Raw genomic sequence first — 19,169 nt, forward strand, 5'->3', positions numbered from 1 at the left:
AAGGCCCTTGAGGCTCCCGGATGCCAGAGCTGGTCTGGCCAGCACTGCTTAGTGCCTCTCCCTCCCTCTAGAGCCCTGCCAGGGCAGTGCTGAGATTCTGTATGGAGCCAGGATAGCACACATTCCTAGGAAATACCCAAGACCCTGAGTGGGGCAGCAGGCATCCTTAAGAGATACATATTTCTGTTTTGTTTTTAGGTACTGGGGATAGAATCCAGGGGCATTCTACCTCCAAGCTACATACCACCTTAGCTCTATTTTTTATTCTTTATTTTGAAACAGGGTCTCACTGAGTTGCAAAGGGCCTAAGTGGCTGAGGCTGGCTGGGAACTGAAATCCTCCTGTCTCAGCCTCCCAAATGCTGGGATTACAAGCATGTGCCACCACACCCAGCTAAGAGATACATATAATTCTTAAGTGTGATCAAATTCATGTGAGGATCAGGTGGAGCAGACAAGTGGCCCACATAAATTCTGTGGTTTTAGAAGAATCTCACATCATAATCTGCCTGCCAGCAGAAAGCCCACCATTAAAAACCTACTCTTTGCCGGGCGTGGTGGCGCACGCTTGTAATCCCTGCACTTGGGAGGCAGAGACAGGAGGATTGCGCAGCTTCAAAGCCAGCCATACTGGCTTCAGAGACCCTGTTTCAAAAAAAAAAAAGTATAAAATAGGGCTGGGAGTGTAGCCCAGAGGTAGAAGGGCTTCCAGGAACCCCAGTACCACACACACACACAAAAACAAAAAACAAACAAACAAAAAAAACCTACTCTGAGCCAGGTGTAATCCCAGTATTTGGGAGGCTGAGACAGGAGAATCACAGGTTCAAAGTCAGCCATGGTAATTTAGGCTCTCAGCAATTTAGGGAGACCCTGTTTCCAAATTAAAGAGAAGAAAAAAAATAGGGCTGGGGGTATAGCTGAGAGGTTCAGAGGTAGAAGGCTGCTGGGTCCCACCCCTAGTAACACATACACACTTAACAACCCACCTCTTCCTAGAAAACTGCTTCATGCATTTAAAGCTGTCAATCTGTGCCACATCTGTTTGAATGAATTTTGGATCTTTCTCAAGAGTCAATTTCCAATTAGATTTGAGCAACTGAACACAGTACTTCAGCAAAAGGGTACTCAGAGAAGCAGGCGATTACCCCAGACCTGCTCTTGACCCCAGAGACTCCGCTCTGAGGTTTATTCTTGCCACATGGCGCCTCCGGATCCCTGTGGGACTGGCCTGGTGGGCCATGGCTCCCCAGCAGCCCAGTGTGGGCCACGGGCAGCCTCTCTTCCTCCCTGGCCTCTGTTGCCCTGCTGACTGCTCCTGGCACTCTGGTGTGGGTGTTGTTGGTGGTGGGGGGTATCTGTCTCTTCCCTGTCAACCTGATACCTTTGCTAGCTCCAAATTTTGCAATCTATTTTCAGATGTAAAATGAGAGCCAGGGTTAATAAGGAAACGGCCTTGGGCATTCACTGGGGTCAAGGACGTGCTAGTCAGAATAAATCTTTACCACCACTGGCTTGAGGCCAGCAGGTCCCCAGTCTTCTGACCTATCTGGAACTGTACCTGGCGGGGACTGCACCCCGGTCCCCAAGCCACATTTGTCCACTCCGCCCTGAGTCCTCCCGGGAGCAGGGGGGCAGCGCTGAGCGGCCGCCCAGAGCTTGGCGGGAGGAGGCGACGGGGGAGGGGAAAGTGGGGAGATCCGGCTAGAGGGGAGGCTCCGACGTTGCTTTCCTTCCTGGTTCCTGCGGCAGCTGCTGCCACCGCTCAGCTCCGTGAGGAGGGAACCGGTGATTCGGAGCTGGTGACTCAGGCTGAGCCGTGCGTGCGCGGGCCAAGGAGCACTGTCGTCCATGGACCCTGGGGTAAGGGGGCCGCGCTCGCACCAGCTGACACTCCTGGGGCGGCTTCCTCCCACCTGGAGCTGGTGGGTCTGCTCCTCGGGAGACGCGGCTGGGAATGCAGGTGGCGAAGGGAGCCCGCCGGGCTCACCTCGACCCCTTCCTTCTTAAGGACAGAGCCCCTCCTCTGTCCTCTAGTGGTCAGGGGCCAGGACAAGGACACAGAGACCCAAGCACTGGAGAGTTTGGGAACTTTCAATGGCTGCATGCAGGAGTTTCCCCTCCGGTCAGCCTCTTGCAGCCTGGGCCCCTCTGCCTGAACTCTTGGCCACCATTACCCAGCCACGTCCCTGTCCCTTCCCGGCCTCAGCTCCTCAGGTGCTTGCAAGCTGCATAAGATCTGAGCAGCTTCCCCAGCGGCGGGCCAGCCTCGCCCCTCCTGTCCCCTCCCCCATCTTACACACACAGAGCCTCATGTATTATTGAGCTCCCGGCAGAGCCAGGATGGCCAGGGCCCATGCCAAGGGCGCCCATGGGCACTGCTGCGGGACCTGGGCGGCTCTCGGCCTGCTCTTGGACGCCGCTTCTCTCCACCACAGTGTCTCCATACCCCCAGGACCCCACTCTGTCCGGGTGGGTGGTACTTCTCCGGAGTGGAGAGGACTGGAGTGGCCGAAAGGGACAGGAAGGCCTTGGAGGGGGCACTCAGGGTCCAGAGTGGGAATCCTATGGGCATGTTTTGTGGGAGGAGGTACAAGGAAGAATAGGAGCTGTTTCAGGCCTCAGTCTCCCTATGCAGAAAATGGGAGCCCCAAACTAGAGGATAGGCGGACCAACTGGACTAGAGGACAGGGGTTCCAATCGGTGGGGCCTGAGGGGCGCACCGCAGAGAGGCAGAGGAGCCTCCCGGCCTTTGGGGGGGGTCCTGTAGGAAGCGGCAGTGGACAGAGGAGCTCTTGCCTTCCAGTTTCTGTCTATTCCTGGAGCCTCTTCCTGCACCCCTCACTTCACCTCTGACCCCCATCCACAGGAAGTCCTCCCAAGAATACAGGAGTGTTCCCTGGAGCCTGGGGCAGGCATTAGTCCACCTCTGAGCAGTGGTCATAGCAGGAGGGTGTAGGCAGGGAACCCCCCAGGGTGGTATTGGGACAGAGGAGGCATGTCAGGTGAACGGGGGGAGGGGGGAGGCATTGGAGTGATCAAAGGTGGGGAAAGTGAGAGCCTGTGCTAATGGGGTCTTCTCTGGTTTCAAGGGCCCCCTGAGGACCGGGTGACATCTTCCCCTTCTACCCTGTTCTACATCCTCAGTGGGGAGTGTCCTCTTCCTCCTCCATGGACTTTCAAGAGAGGGACACCCCCTCCCTGGCTGAGAGCACTCAGTCCTCGAAGCCCAGCAGCACCCAGCAGGTCTGAGGGGGACAGCACTGGCTGGGCCCGAATCCATCCCAAGGGGGGCCGCGGTGGACTCAGAGTGCTCCCTCCCTCTGTCCTGGGCTGCAGGCCTTGGAGCTGTGGGAAGTGGTGGAGGAGCCCCGGGGCAGGCTGGGAGCAGAGGGTGTCATGCCTGAGAGGCAGGAAGGCCACCTGCTCAAGAAGAGGAAGTGGCCTCTGAAGGGCTGGCACAAGGTAGGGTGGGCAGTGCAGGGAGGCCTGGGGGGGCAGGGGGGCTGGGGCTGGCCCGGGAGCTGGTGCTTGGAAAGGGGGAAAAGTGTGTGTTTGTGTGTTTGCTCTCTCCCACTCCTGCCCTCTGGACCACCACGCGTCTTGTTCCTCTGGGCCACACCACAGAGGTACTTTGTTCTTGAGGATGGAATTCTCCACTACGCAACGACCCGGCAAGATGTGAGTCAGGGCCCTGGCTCGGGTGGTGGGAACAGTCTGGCCCCGCATGCCCTGAGCAGGCTGGGGTATCAGGAAGGGCCTGAATCCAGGTACATTTGCTGGGTGTGTTGCTTCAGGCAAGCTACAGTCAGCTGTATCCTCTGGCCCTCCATGTCCTCCCCTTCCTCATTCTCAAATTCAACCTGACTGTGGATCAAAATATGTGCATTTAAAAAACTGCATCTGGCCGGGCTCGGAGGTGCACACTTGTAATTCCAGCGCTTGGGAGGCTGAGACAGGAGGTTTGCACAGGTTCGAAGCCAGCCTCAGCTACTTAGTGAGGCTCTCAGAAACTTAGTGAGACCCTGTTTCCAAATAAAATATAAAGTAGGTCTGGGAGTATAGCCCAGAGGTAGAAAAGCCCCTGGGTTCCACCCCAAGTACCACACACACACACACACACACACACACACACAAAGCATTTGTACTGAAAGTATACAAATTTCTTTTAATTAAGTTAAAGTAATTAAGTGTGTGTGTGTGTGTGTGTGTGTGTGTGTGTGTGTGTGTGTGTGTGACTAGGGATTGAACCCAGGGGCATTCTACCTCCAAGCTATACCTCCAGCTGTATTTTATTATTATTATTATTATTTTTTTGTGGTACTGGGGTTTGAACCCAGGGACATTCTACCTCCAAGCTACACCCCCAGCTCTATTTTATTTTTTTACTTTGAAACAGGGTCTCACTAAGTTGTTAAGGGCCTCATTAAGTAGCTGAGCCTGGCCACAAACCTGTGATCCTCCAGTCTCAGCCTCCCAAGTACTGGGATTACAAGCATGTGCCACCACGCCCAGCTACTATACAGGATTATTTTCTTGTCAGCATTCCCTCAATACTACAATACAACTATTTACATAGCACTGATAATATATTGGTTTTGTTTTTTGTTTTTGCTGTACTGGGGATAGAACTCAGGGGCATTCTATCTCCAAGCTACACCCCTAGCCCTATTTTTTATTCTTTATTTTGAAACAGGGTCTCACTGAGTTGCTTCACTAAGTAGCTAAGGCTGTCCACGAACCACAATCCTCCTGTCTCAGCCTCCCGAATGCTGGGATTATGAATGTGCACCACACGCCCGACTCTATATTGGTTATTATAAGTAATCTAGAGATGGTTCAAAGTATGTGAGAGCAGGGTTAGGGGTGTAGCTCAGTGGTAGAGAACTTCCCAGAATGTGAAAGGTCCTGGGTTTGATCCCCAGCACCACACCCAAACACATTAATAATAATAATAATAATAATAATAATAATAATAATAATATATAGGAAGATGTGCATAGGATGTATGCAAATAGTAAGTCATTTAATTTTATTATTTATTTATTTATCTTTTAATATTGGGGATGGAACTCGAGGCATTCTATCTCCAAGCTATCTCCCCCCTTTTTAATTTTTGTTTTGAAACAGGGTCTCACAATTTGGTGTGGTGGTACACGCTTGTAATCCCAGCATTTGGGAGACTGAGATAGGAGGATCACAGTACAAGGACAGCCTCAGATACTTACTGAGTCCCTTTGCAACTCAGTGAGAACCTGTTTCAAAGTGAAGAGTAAAAAATAGGGCTGGGGGTGTAGCTCAGAAGTAGAATGCCCCTGGCTTCCATCCCCAGTACCACAAAAAGAAGAAAGAAAAAAAGAAAGAAAGAAGAGAGAGAGAGAGAGAGAGAGAGAGAGAGAGAGAGAGAGAGAGAGAAGGAAGGAAGGAAGGAAGGAAGGAAGGAAGGAAGGAAGGAAGGAAGGAAGGCATAAATAAAAATAGGGCTGGGGGTATAGCTCAGAGGTAGAATGCCTCTGGCTTTCATCCCCAGTACCACAGAAGAAAGAAAGAAAGAAAGAAAGAAAGAAAGAAAGAAAGAAAGAAAGAAAGGGAAGGAAGAAAGAAAGAAAGAAAGAAAGAAAAATAGGGCTTGGGGTGTAGCTTGGGGGTAGAATGCCCCTGGGTTCCATCCCCAGTACTGCAAAATAAATAAATAAGTAAGTAAAAGTGCTGGTGTAGCTCAGTGGTAGTGTACTTCCCTAGTATTTTCTTTCTTTTCTTTTTTTTCTTCAGGACTGGGGATGGAACCCAGGGGTATTCTACCTCTAAGCTACACCCCCAGCCCTATTTTTTATTCTTTATTTTGAAACAGGGTCTCACTGAGTTGCAGAGGGCCTCACTAAGTAGCTGAGGCTGGCCGCGAACTTGCAAACTTCCTGTCTCGGCCTCCCAAGTATTGGGATTACAATTACGCACCATTTACATATTAGGCCATTTACAATTAGGCCATTTTATATACAGGGATTGAGCATCCATGGATTTCAGTATCCCTGGGGGTCCTGGAATATTCTCCTGAAGATACCAAGGGACGACTGTGCCTCCCTGGTCCCCAGGCCTCCCCTCACTAAGATGGGGAGCATACTTGCCCATGCATTGAGCTGCGGTCCTGGGGGGGGCAGTGCACGCGAGACTACTTGGGGTGATGCTTGGCACAAACTGAGTGCCCAAGAAATGGGAGCTTTATCGCCCTCATCCTTGTTCCCCTCTCAGGCCGGGAACAAGGAGCTGAAGGCTGGACCCCAGGTTCTCGGGGGGGGGGGGGAGTATTCCTTCTTCAGCCAGGCAGGTTCCTGGGGGCAGGAGTTTCTTTCCTTGCTCTGTGGTTTTCCAGAACTCAGAACAAGGCTGAACACAGGAGGTGACTGACAAGTCCCCTCTGACAGTCCAGCTTAGACTTGCGGGTGAATTGCTGCCTGGCCCTGGAGCCTGGAGTAGCAACAGGGAGATAGCGGCCCTGTAACCTGAGAGCCTAAAACCAGTCCTCTGTCCCCCACCAACTGCCCACCCCAGATCACCAAGGGGAAGCTCCATGGCTCCATTGATGTCCGGCTGTCAGTCATGTCCATCAACAAAAAGGCCCAGCGCATTGACCTTGACACGGAAGACAACATCTACCACCTCAAGGTGATATCCCTGGGAGGCAGGGAGTCTTCCAGCCCTCTGCCTGGAAGAGGCGCTGGCCACAAAGGCTCAGGGTCTGAGGGTCTGTGGGGCTCAGGGTCTTTCCCAGAGTCTGACAAGAAGAAAGTTGTCATTGCAAAGGTGGCCGGGGGCAGACCTGCCCCTGCTGGCTGTTGTGTGAGCAGGCACAGAGCTAAGCGCTCACATGGATGTTGTGCTAGGCTGCTAGCAGGGGAATTTTGCACCAATGGGGCGCTATAGGCTTGCCTGGGACGGGAACTCTGACTTCTGGCTCCTGGATATCAGCCTCTCCCTTCAGATACCCTCACTCTCTCCATTATTTCTGCAGATCAAATCCCAGGACCTGTTCCAAAGCTGGGTGGCTCAGCTGCGGGCCCACCGCCTGGCCCAGCGCCTGGACATGCCCAGCAGCGCTCATCGGAAGGTAAAGTGGGCCCCAGAATGGGGGCAGGTGATGCGATGATTCAGGGATGGTGGCTGTGGGGAACGGTGAGACCCACAGAGGTGGGCACCATCCCTCCTGACCCCTGGCTTTCCTCACAGGTTCCTGGTACCCAGCTTCTAACAGCAGGCAGCACCTCAGCCCTACCTGGAGTTGGACCTCGGGAGAAGGTGTCTTCTTGGCTGAGGGACAGTGATGGGCTAGACCGCTGCTCTCATGGTGAGGGGACCCTGGCATGGCGGGAAATGTTACCTCCAACCTGCCCTGAGGAGCACAGCAAGCCCCTGCCTGCAGGAGGATCAAGTCTCCTTGGACCCTGCCCAGGGGAACCCCAATCTTAAAGAGAGGCTTGTGCCATCGGCTCCTAGACCGACGCTAGGCTCCTCTCCACACAGAATGTCACATAGGGAAGGGTCCCCGGGATTGTGTTATAATGGGTGCCTGCGGTGGGGGCGGTGATGCCCGCCTGGAGAAGGAGGCATACACCAAGTGTGGGGAGCACTGTCCTGTACAGCCAGGGAAGTGGAGTGGTGGTCTACAACAGGTGGAGACTAGGGGAGGCCACACCAGGAGGCCAGTGGCTCATGAGCATCAGGGTCTCAATGGCTGCTGGTAACGTCTTTGGAGGGACAGCCGGGAGCCTGGCTGGCCCTGGAGAGCATCCTCCTCTTTCATTCTCCCCCAGCACTCTCTGAGTGTCAGGGGAAGCTGCAGGAGCTACACAGACTCCTCCAGAGCCTGGAGTCCTTGCATCGAATCCCATCGGCCCCTGTGATCCCCACACACCAGGTAAGGGCCAGGGGAGGAGGCAGGGCCTGCTCTGGATCCTTCATCTCCATCACCTCCCTGTTGCAGCCCAGCGCCTCAGTGCTGCGCTTTCCTCCCCCACGTCCAGCCTGCTCCAAGCTGGCCGGCTCTGCCCTTTCCCTGCCCGCGCTTCTTCCTCTGGGATATCAGTAGCCCAGGTGCTGCTCCACTGCACGCAGGGCATCCCTGCCATTCTCTCTCTGGTGTGGATGGCTGTTGCCCTCTTTCCCCACTCTGTGAACAAAATTGCTTCCGCCATGACTTGGCAGGCCTCAGTGACAACAGAGAGACCCAAGAAGGGGAAACGGACCAGCCGCATGTGGTGCACACAAAGCTTTGCCAAGGACGACACCATTGGACGGGTGAGGGGTGAGGCGGCGGGGGCATGGCAGGGGTGGGGTGCCCCAGAGCACAGCCGCAGCTCACCCTCCCTTGGCCCCTCCCAGGTTGGTCGTCTCCATGGCTCTGTTCCCAACCTGTCCCGCTACCTGGAGTCTCGGGACTCCTCGGGTTCCCGTGGGCTGCCACCCCCAGACTACGCCCACCTGCAGCGCAGTTTCTGGGCCCTGGCACAGAAGGGTAAGTGCTTCTAAGGGGGGGTGGGGAGCAGGAGGGGAAGGACAAGGAGTCTGATGACGCCCTGCTCCCCACAGTCCACAGCTCCCTCAGCAGCGTCCTGGCCGCTCTCACTGTTGAACGGGACCGACTGCGGGAGCTGCACCAGGGCTCCGAGGTGCCGAGGATGGGGGTGAGCCGTGGGGACTGGGCGCTGGCCAGGGGGAGGGGTTAGCAGAGGCCATCCCTGCTGAGGATGGTGGCCGGTCCCCCTCCTCTCCCTCAGGTCTCCGAGATCCCACCTGGGCAGAGGCGCCTCCACTCACTGTCCATCTCCTCTGACACCACTGCGGATTCCTTCAGTTCCCTCAACCCCGAGGAGGTGAGGACCAGGCGGGCTGTGGGGGCATCTCCCCAGACCCCTTTCCTAGTGGGCACAAAGGCCCAGGGTTGGGACAAGGTTGGTGTTTAATCTGGAAACAGCCCCTGAATCCTGGCTCCAGCATCTCTCACATATCATGGGCATGGCACCTCTTTTTTTTTTTTTTGTGGTACTGGGGATTGAAACCAAACCAGAGGCATTCTACCTTCAAGCTACACCCCCAGCCTGATTTTATTTCTTATTTGGAAACAGCGTCTTACTAGGTTGATGAGAGTCTCACTACTTGCTGAGGCTGTCTTCAAACCTGTGTTCTGCTGCCTTAACCTTTCAAGTGCTAGGACTACAGGCCTGTGCCACCATGCCTGGCTATTTATTTATTTATTTATTTATTTATTTATTTATTTATTTTTGTGGTACTGGGGATGGAACCCAGGGGCCTTCTACCTCCAAACTATACTCCCAGACCTATTTTTATATTTTATTTGGAAACAGGGTCTCACTAAGCTGCTGAGAGCCTCACTAAGTAGCTGAGGCTGGCGAACCTGCGTGATCCTTCTGTCTCAGCCTCCCAAGTACTAGGATTACAAGCGTGCGCCACCACGTCCAGTTTATTTTGGTTTTGTTTTTTTTTTTTTTTTTTTTTTTTGAAACAGGGTCTCAGTAAGTTTCAGAGGACCTTGCTAAGTTGCTGAGGCTGGCCTTGAACCTGTCTCCTCCTATCTCAGCCTCCCAAGTGCCAGGATTCCAGGTGTGCTCCCCCAGGCCTGGCTGCAGCCACCTTTTGACTAATCCTTAACAGCTGTGCTGTGCTTTACTTTTTTGGGGAGTGGTGGTGCTGGGGTTTTCAATTACTGGGATTACAAGCATGTACCATCACACCCAGCTTTTGTGCTTCATTTTTATTTTTTTATTTTTATTTTTTTGTGGTACTGAGGGTGGAACCCAGGGGCTTTCTTACCTCCTGGCTATACTCCCAGATGTATTTTATACTTTATTTGGAAACAGGGTATCACTAAGTTGCTGAGAGCCTCACTAAGTAGCTGAGGCTGGCTTTGAACCTGTGCGATCCTCCTGTCTCAGCCTCCCAAGAGCGGGGATTACAAGCTTGCGCCCCCACGCCCGGCTCTTGTGCTTTACTTTTAATTCAGAGCCCATAAGATTGATTCTTACCTTCCAAATGACAAAACTAAGACCCAAAGAGTCTAATTTGTGTGCCCAGGCTCCCGTGATTGTGTCCAGGACAAACTGGACTCTGTGGGTCTGGCTCCAGCTACAGTGCATAACAGCCTTGTGACCTGACACTCAGTGTCCTAATCTGCAAAGTGGGGTTGATAATTGTACTTCTCCATAGGTGGGTGTCAACGCTGAATGGGTTAATACAGAAAAAGAGCTTGGAGCAGGGCTCAGAGTCAGTGCCTGAGAGATGCAGGTAGTTCTGGAACCTGTGTCTCCTCCTTCTGGGCCAGGGTCGCTCCTTGACACCTACACCTTGGTACCCTTCTTGCTTCCTCCGCCTGCTCGTGAGACAGGCGTAGACCCGGTGGTAGTGCTCCCTCCCAAGGGAGCTGTCAGGCCAGGGGGAGCTATGCCTGGCTCTCCAGCGTGGCCCCGAGGGCCTGACGCCCACCTGGTTCCCACAGCAGGAAGCTCTGTACATGAAGGGCCGAGAGCTGACCCCCCAGCTGTCCCAGAGCAGCGTCCTGTCCCTTGCTGACTCCCACACAGAGTTCTTCGATGCCTGTGAGGTTCTCCTTTCCGCCAGCTCTTCAGAGAATGAGGTAAGGGAAGAGGGGAGCCGGCAGCGAGATGGGAGGGACCTTGGGAAGATATGGGTGGGTCCAGAGACGAGAATCTGTAAGATTCCTGAGTACTTGCTCAGCACCTTGGCTGCTGTCTCTAGGAACACATCCACATCTGTTGGGTTTGTGTGGCTCTGCTCAGAAATCCACTGGGAGCCAGGTGTGGTGGTGCATGCTTGTAATCCCAGAATTTGGGAGGCTGAGACAAGAGGATCACAGGTTCAAAGCCAGCCTCGACAACATAGTGAGGCTCTCAGCAAACTAGTGAGACCCTGTTCCCAAATAAAGAAATAAAATTGGGCTGGGGACATAGCTTGGAAGTAGAATGCCTCTAGGCTCAATCTCCAGTATAAAAAATAATAATAGCCAGGCGTGGTGGCATGCGCTTTTTTTTTTTTTTTTTTTTTTTTTTTTTTTTGTGGTACTGGGGTTTCTGGAAGCCCTTCTACCTCCGGGTTACACTCCCAGACCTATTTTATATTTTTTTATTTGGAAACAGGGTCTCTTAAGCCAGCATGACTGGCTTCGAACCTGTGCGATCCTCTTGTCTCCGCCTCCCAAGCACAGGGATTACAAGCGTGCGCCACCACGCCCGGTGTTAGCACGTGCTTTTTAATCCCAGCATTTGAGAGGTGGAGACCAGAGGATTGCGGTTCATGGACAGCCTCAGCTACTTAGTGAGGCCCCTTGCAACTCAGTGAGACCCTGATTCAAAGATAAAGAATAAAAAATTAGGGCTGGGGGTGTCACTCAGAGGTAGAATGCTCCTGGGTTCCATTCCCAGTACTGCAAAAAATATATTAATATAATAATAAATAGGGTTGGGGTGTAGCTAAAAGATTGAATGCCCCTGAGTTCAATCTCTAGTTCCAAAAACAAAAGACAAGACAAGAAATCTCAGCTGGGGACTGTCTCCCACTTGGACATGTTTTATCCCCATTGGGTTTTCTGAAACTGCTGCTTCAGTTCCAACCTTAGTCATCTTGCTGTGACCCCATTTCAAGGATGCCCCTTGATCTCCTCTCCCTAAACTCTGAAGCTCAGAAGTCCCAGCTTCCCTTGCCTTTGAGCACCAAGTCCCTGAGCTCTCTCTCCCACCAGTGAGAGGGCCAGGGCCTCCCCAAGGCTCTGGCACAGTGCATGACGCCAGGCTCCCAGGGCCGTGTCTTAGGGCTCAGAGCTGACCCCCACCACCACCACCACCTCTCATCCCCTTCCCTTCCCACCAAAGGGCAGGCTGGGCAGATTCTTTCCAGACCCTGGGCACTGCCCGACTATCTGGGGGAGGCTCAGTCTGCCCAGCCTGTATCTGTCCTGGCCCAGGGCTCCGAAGAGGAGGAGGAGGAGGAGTCGTGCACCAGCGAAATCACTACCAGCCTGTCCGAGGAGGTGTTGGACCTCAGGGGAGCTGAGCGTTGTCAGAAAGGTGCCAGCTGAGAGTGTGGGTGGTGGGGCAGCGGGGTGAGCTGGGACAGGATAGAGAAACTGTCTGCGCATGGCCCAAGCCCCACGCAGAGCCAGTCCCTTGAGGTTACTGGTGGCTAATGGTTTTGGGTGCTGACCCCTAGGTGACCCTGGAGCTGAGGAAAGCTAAACCCTGAGCTGTGGAATGTTCCAGGAGCAGCCCTGGGCAGCAGGCCAGGCCCAGGCCTGGTGCTGGCCTGCTCCAGTAGGCTAGGAAGGCTTGCATAAGGCCGGGAGAGAGGCAGAGGTCCCACTTGGTCGTTTTCTAACAGAGTGGCTTTGGGCCTGTCATTTAACTCTTTGAAGCCTATTTGTTCTATTATAAAAGGGCTTGCAAGCCCGGCGAGGGGGCGCACACCCTAATCCTTCTGGATCACAGGTTCAAAGTCAGCCTCAGCCTCTTATCAAGCTGCTCAGCAACCTAGCCAGGCTGTATTCCAAAACAAACATTTTTAAAGGGCTGGGGGTGGGTGTAGCTCAGAGGTAGAATGCCTCTGGTTTCAGTCCGCAGTACTGCAGAACAAAACGGGGAGGGGGCTGGAATAACTGACATCCTGGCATCTGCTTCTGTGGTATGAGAAGACTGGCGAGTCAGGGGCTGTGGCAGGGCTTCTGGTTTGGAGTGTCCCGTGGTGGAACTTTCCCCTCTGGGAGGTCTGCAGCCCTGCTGCCTACCGGGGTTGGTCAGATGTCCAGTCACCTGCCCCTAGTGGTGGAGAGGCAGGCGGACCACACTGGAGCACCTGGGAGCGGGAGGAGGGGTCTGCGGGCGTCCAGAGGGAGGCTGACGTGCTGGGGCGGGGTCCAGGGGCACACGTTCCGGGGAGAGCGGCAGGGCCTCCCCGTCGCCGCTGCCTCCCTGCCGCCAGCGGGCCCGGGGCCGACGTGAGCCTGTGGAACATCCTGCGCAACAACATCGGCAAAGATCTGTCCAAGGTGTCGATGCCGGTGCAGCTGAACGAGCCGCTCAACACGCTGCAGCGGCTCTGCGAGGAGCTGGAGTACAGCAGCCTCCTGGACCAGGCCAGCCGCGTGGCCGACCCCTGCGAGCGCATGGTACCCGCCCCGCGGCCCCTCTCCCCCAGCCCTGGCTGCTGAGGGCCCCCTGCCTGGGCCCTCGCTCTCAGCCCCGCCCTGCCCTTCCTGCAGGTGTACATCGCAGCTTTCGCGGTCTCTGCCTACTCCTCTACGTATCATCGAGCCGGCTGCAAGCCCTTCAACCCCGTCCTGGGGGAGACCTACGAGTGTGAGCGACCTGACCGCGGCTTCCGCTTCATCAGTGAGCAGGTGCAGGGCTGGCCCCGGAGCTGGGGCAGGGGAGGACCTGGGCTTGAGTCCTGGAGCTAAAGCCAGAGAGAAGCGTGCGACAGTGGCCCTGGGCCAGGCTCCAAGACACACCTTGGGCGCAGGGCCCTGCCCTGAGGCGCTCCCAGCAACCCTGGGAGGCAGATCTGAAACAGGCCTAGCGGATCTGGGAAGCGGCACTTGCAAAGGCGTGCTCTAGGGGGCGATCTTGGGCTGGGCCAGCGGTGTAGGGCCACAGATTGGGATCCTGCGGACCTCCTGAGGAACAGGTGCAGCATCTTCCAGGTTAGAGATGGGCGGGCTAGACTCTGAGGAGCCCTGGAGGTGAAGATGAGCAGAGCAGGCTTTTCATTGTTTTTAAATTCTGAAGGCAGTGGGACTCAGGATTTGAAGCAGTAAAGCTGCGTGCTCAGAGCTGCTGGGCCGTGGTGTGGTGTGTGCTGATCGGCAGAGGCCATTAGGGAGCCATTAAAGTCTCCCCCTAAGAGCAGATGACTTCATAGATGACCTGATAGTGGCATAATACATTCAAGAGCTATTTATGAGCTGAGTGTGGTGGTACACACCTGTGATCCCAGTACTGGGAGGCTGAGACAGAAGGATCACAGGTTCAAGGCCAGACTCAGCAACCTAGTGAGACCCTCACCCTTGGTGAGACCCTGCTTCAAAAAAATAATAATAATAAAATAGGGTTGGGGGTGTAGCTTAGAAGTAGAATGCCCCAAGGTGTCAATTCCCAGAAACACACACACACACACACACACACACACACACACACACAGCTACTTATGTTCTGCCCTTGACAGGATTCGGTGGCCAGCAAGATTATTATTATTTTTGTGTGTGTGTGTGTGGTACTAGGGGTGGAACTCAGGGGCTTTTCTATACTCCCAGATCTATTTTATACTTTATTTGGAAACAGGGTCTCACTAAGTTGCTGAGAGCCTAAGTGGCTGAGGCTGGCTTTGAACCTGTGCGATCCTCCTGTCTCAGTCTCCTAAAGCAAGCTGTTTTTTCATGTAGGGGATGGGGAGGTGGTCGACGAGAGGGAGGAGTCTGCAGTCGCTTAGGGGATTCAGCGAGCTCCTGGAGGTTCAGGGAGCGAGATGGAGAGTGTATGTGTGTGGAAACTGAGTTACAGCGACCTGGGCTCCCTCAGGGAGATCCCGTGGGCTCTGGGCTCCGTGGGCCTGGCCTCAGAGCACTGTGTGGACCTAGCAGATGGGAGACGTCACAGACTTCCCGCGGGGCGTGTCGGCAGGAGGGTGGGGCCTGGGGGTTTTCAGCGGCTTTCTGAGTGAAGGGGGTTTTTGAGAAAGGACAGGGGCAGACTGAATAATAGACGATGTACAGAGGTTAAAAAAAAAAAAGCAGAGTAGCCGGGCGTGGTGGCGCACGCTTGTAATCCCCGCGCTTGGGAGGCGGAGACAGGAGGATCGCGCAGGTTCGAAGCCAGCCGTGCTGGCGTAAGAGACCCTGTTTCAAAAATATAAAATAGGTCTGGGAGTGTAGCCCAGAGGAAGAAGGGCTTCCAGGAACCCCAGTACCACCAAAAAAAAAAAAAAAAAAAAAGCAGAGTAAAATGCGGACCATCCCCAAAACTTCTTGCCAAGAGGCAAAAGGAGAGAAAGGGTGGCCATTCGAGATAAAGGGCTGAGGCAATTTGCCTGTTTAGACTTCACTGGTTTTGAAAAGATGGTGAAGTTTGACATAATAAAATAGTCTGAACAATAGAAAATAAGCCTCCCTTGCTGACCCAAGGAGAGGTCCCCTCCACCAGGTGTGCCTGGAATGTTCCACCAGGTGTGTAGGGCAGAGATGCAGGTATAGAAAGGGGAGGCTTCCTGTTTTTTTAGAAGGGAGAAACAGGAAATTCTTTCTATTCAGAGAGAAGAAACATAGAGGGTAGAAAGCAAGGTGCAGATGAGGGAGGGTGAGGGGCCTGTAGAGGAAGGGGGTGCATGGTGTGGGGCCAAAAGAGTCACCTGTGAGGGCCAGATGAAGGTCAGGTGGGCGGCAGTGACTCGGGATGGGGTTACCTTCTCCTTGCCCTGCCCCCTCCCTGACTGGGTGGGGGAGGTTGGCGCTGGCATAGGGCAGGCCCTGGCGGGACTGCTGGTGCCAAGGGTCAGGTGCAGAACCACAGGGATTCAGGCTTCTCACTGAGGGTCGGCCGTCGGCGCGGGGCTGGAGCAGGGGTGCACGGAGGAGGCCGGGCTGGCATTCCTGGTGGGAGCAGGTTAGTTGAAGGTCCTGGGTGAGAGGGTGGGCGCGATGAGCAGGAGCAAGGGATGCCAGGAGAAAGCAGAGTGCTTGGGGCCCTGGAAGTCTCCGCTGGGGTCATGGGTGACAGGGAATGGGGAGAGAAGTGAGGAGGGCCAGTTGTTTAAGGTCCCAGAGGTGGAGCCAGTCCAAGTGAGGACAAGGCCCTGTTTTCCAAGGGTGTGGGGTGAGGCCCTGGTTTGCAAGGGTGTGGGGTGGAGGGGGCAGGGCACAATGCATTCAGGGGAGGGGACCATGGGGGGAGGGCCCACAGGGCACAGGTGGAGGCCCCGCCTGGCAGGGTTGTGGGTAATGCTCTGGCTGGAGTCTCCTAGGGCTTCTCAAGGGCGCCATGAAGAGGGCTGGCAGGGGCACACACAAGAGGAGCGAGAGGGGGACAGACGGGCCTCATGGGGGGAAGAGAGGACTTGGGCTTGGGTGCTGGCCGAAAGTGTCAGGACAAGAGTCCTCAACTGCTCTTCTGATTTGCAGAGAACTGGAGAGGGAGGGAGGGAGGGTCTTTGGGGGGCCCTGATGTCGGGAGCAGACCCCAGGCTTCCCAGGGGAGGCTCAAGGGGACCTGTTTGCTCGTCAAGGTCTCACACCACCCCCCCATCTCGGCGTGCCATGCGGAGTCGGAGAACTTCGTCTTCTGGCAAGGTGAGGGGCAGGGCCATGGCTCCGGGAATGAAGGGCAGGCGGGGAGGGCTGGAGACTTTCTGGTCTTGTTTCTGCTCTTTATCTTTCCCTCCCCTGACCCGACTCAGATATGAAATGGAAGAACAAGTTCTGGGGCAAATCTCTGGAGATCGTGCCGGTGGGGACAGTCAACGTCAGCCTGCCCAGGTGTGTGTGTGTAGCTCCGCAGCCAGGCCCAGCCTGCCAGGCCAGGGCGTGGCTGTGGCTGGACTGTGCACTGGCCCAAAGCCGCTGCTGGTGGCGCCAGTGTTTGCACATTTTACACCTGATTTGCAGCAGCTGCAGTAAAGAAAGGAGAGAAGCCTTGGAGGAGTTGGGCTGGAAGGGCTCAGGGGTCACTAACTCAGTGCTTTTTCACAATGTTTTGTACATGACTCACAGTAAATACACTGAAACTTCAAACCAGTAAGCACATGCGCGCATATGTGCGTGCACGCGCACACACACACACACACACACACACACACACAAATGCGCGCGCACGCCTAAATTGATGGCAGGCCTGATGGCCCACAAGCCATATTTGAAAAACCCTCAGCTAGCTCATTGTCCAGGAGGAAGGCTGAAGCCAAAGAAGAAAGGGAGCTTATTCAGGGTGGCAGGGACTCTGTTCGTATTTTGGATTACCTAGACACTCAGGAACTTTGGAAAGATGTGTTCACTCCCGGGTGTGATGGCACAGGCCTTTAATCTCAGTCCTCGGGAGGATGAGACAGGAAGATCACAGGTTTGAGGACGGCCTCAGCAAGTAGGGAGACCCTGTTTCAAAATAAAAATAAAGCCGGGCATGGTGGCACACGCTTATAATCCCAGCATTTGGGAGGCTGAGACAGGAGGATTGTGGGTTCACAGCCAGCCTCAGCTACTTAGTGTGGCCCTGTTTCAAAATAAAGAATAAAAGTAGGGCTGGGGGGATAGCTTGGAGGTAGAATGTCCTTAGGTTCAACCCCCAGGACCACAAAAGAAAAGAAGAAAAAAAAAGATGTGTTTATTGAATGCATTCTCTGAAGGCAGCTCTTCTTTCTTTCTTTCTCTCTTTCTTTCTTTCTCTCTTTCTTTCTTTCTTTCTTTCTTTCTTTCTTTTTAATTTTTGGTGGTACTGGGGTTCCTGGAAGCCCTTCTACCTCTGGGCTACACTCCTAGACCTATTTTTATGTTTTTGAAACAGGGTCTCTTAAGCCAGCACCGCTGGCTTCGAACCTGCGCAATCCTCCTATCTCCGCCTCCCAAGTGCGGGGATTACAAGCGTGCGCCACCACGCCCAGCAGCAGCTCTGCTTTATAAATACACATTCTCTCTCACTGCAGAGCTGGCACTGGGACCCTGGGGTTTCCTCCCCAGACCCAGGTGACCCACTGCAGTAAGACAGGCATGTCCCCTCCCCAGCCACTTTTGCCACCAGCCTGGCTACTCCCTTCCCATACCCCTTTCAGGTTTGGGGACCACTTCGAGTGGAACAAGGTAACGTCCTGCATTCACAACATCTTGAGTGGCCAGCGCTGGATCGAGCACTACGGGGAGGTGCTTATCCGAAACACACAGGACAGCTCCTGCCACTGCAAGATCACCTTCTGCAAGGTGGGCACGCTGCCCGACCCGCCAGCCCCCCCCCCTGCAGCCTCCACTCCTGGAGGTCACGTGGCAAGCCCCCACCTTCCCCGCAGGCCAAGTACTGGAGCTCCAACATCCACGAGGTGCAGGGCGCCGTGCTCAGCCGGAGCGGCCGCGTCCTCCACCGACTGTTTGGGAAGTGGCACGAGGGGTTGTACCGGGGCCCCCCGCCCGGCGGCCAGTGCATCTGGAAACCCAGTAAGTGCAGCGGCAGGGAGGGCTGGGCAGGGCAGAGGGCGGCTGTGGCACAGTCCACCTGCCCAGCCCCTTGCCTCCCCCAGACTCAATGCCCCCAGACCATGAGCGAAACTTCGGCTTCACTCAGTTTGCTCTGGAGCTGAACGAGCTGACGGCGGAGCTGAAACGGACGCTGCCTTCCACGGACACGCGGCTGCGGCCGGACCAGAGGTCAGTGCCACGTGGGCCCGCTCCCTCCACGAGGGCCCCGCGGGGCTCAGACCGGCATGTCACCGAGTTGCCACCGGAAAATGGGGCCTGTTTGGGGGACAGGGCCAGGCGGGAGGCAGAGGCCTGGGGTTTGGGGTCCCCTCAGGGAAGCAGCTGTACAGACCGATCTGGATCCCAGGTACCTGGAGGAGGGGAACATCCAGGCCGCAGAGGCGCAGAAGAGGAGGATCGAGCAGCTCCAGCGAGACCGGCGGAGGGTGATGGAGGAGAACAACATCGTCCACCAGGCCCGCTTCTTCAGGTGCCTCGGCCGGCCCAGCCCTCCACCCAGAGTCCCAGCCCACTCCCTGCTGAGAGGGGTGACCCTGGGAGGCAGTGCCTCAGGGCTCACGCCCTGGCCCTCTTCCTCTTCCTCTTCCCCCGCAGGAGGCAAACGGACAGCAGCGGCAAGGAGTGGTGGGTGACCAACAACACGTACTGGAGGCTGCGGGCAGAGCCCGGCTATGGGAACCTGGACGGCGCGGTGCTGTGGTAGCCCAGGCCCCGGGGCAGGAGGCTCTGGGCCCTCACTCCTGCCCCCACCCTCTGCCGCGGACACACGGGTGAGGCCAGGCTCCCCGCACTGCCTCGAGACCAAAGGGGCGGCCCGGCTCTGGCCCTCTCCCCTCTGCCAGCCAGAGGGGCTTTGCTTAGCACACCCCGCCCGCGGTTGGGGCGAGAAGCAGGATCTGCTTCCCCGGTCTCGTTGCCCCAAC

At 55.3% G+C, this 19,169-nt stretch overlaps 1 protein-coding gene across 1 annotated transcript; it reads left to right on the plus strand.

The window, feature by feature from the left end:
- Positions 1-3,170: 3,170 nt before the first annotated feature.
- Positions 3,171-18,949, plus strand: OSBPL7 (oxysterol binding protein like 7; the record flags this gene model as incomplete). The annotated part of the gene is made up of 22 exons (XM_080713723.1): positions 3,171-3,245; positions 3,339-3,464; positions 3,627-3,680; positions 6,549-6,662; positions 7,009-7,104; positions 7,224-7,341; positions 7,808-7,911; positions 8,199-8,291; positions 8,376-8,508; positions 8,583-8,677; positions 8,771-8,866; positions 10,507-10,644; positions 11,989-12,091; positions 12,938-13,185; positions 13,279-13,416; positions 16,293-16,356; positions 16,464-16,542; positions 17,829-17,973; positions 18,060-18,204; positions 18,288-18,414; positions 18,593-18,715; positions 18,841-18,949. The coding sequence occupies 22 exons, from the start codon at positions 3,171-3,173 to the stop codon at positions 18,947-18,949; spliced, it is 2,523 nt and encodes an 840-aa protein (XP_080569849.1).
- Positions 18,950-19,169: the final 220 nt, after the last annotated feature.

Source organism: Muscardinus avellanarius (assembly GCF_963383645.1).
Source record: "Muscardinus avellanarius genome assembly, chromosome: 16".
Lineage (NCBI taxonomy): Eukaryota > Metazoa > Chordata > Mammalia > Rodentia > Gliridae > Muscardinus > Muscardinus avellanarius.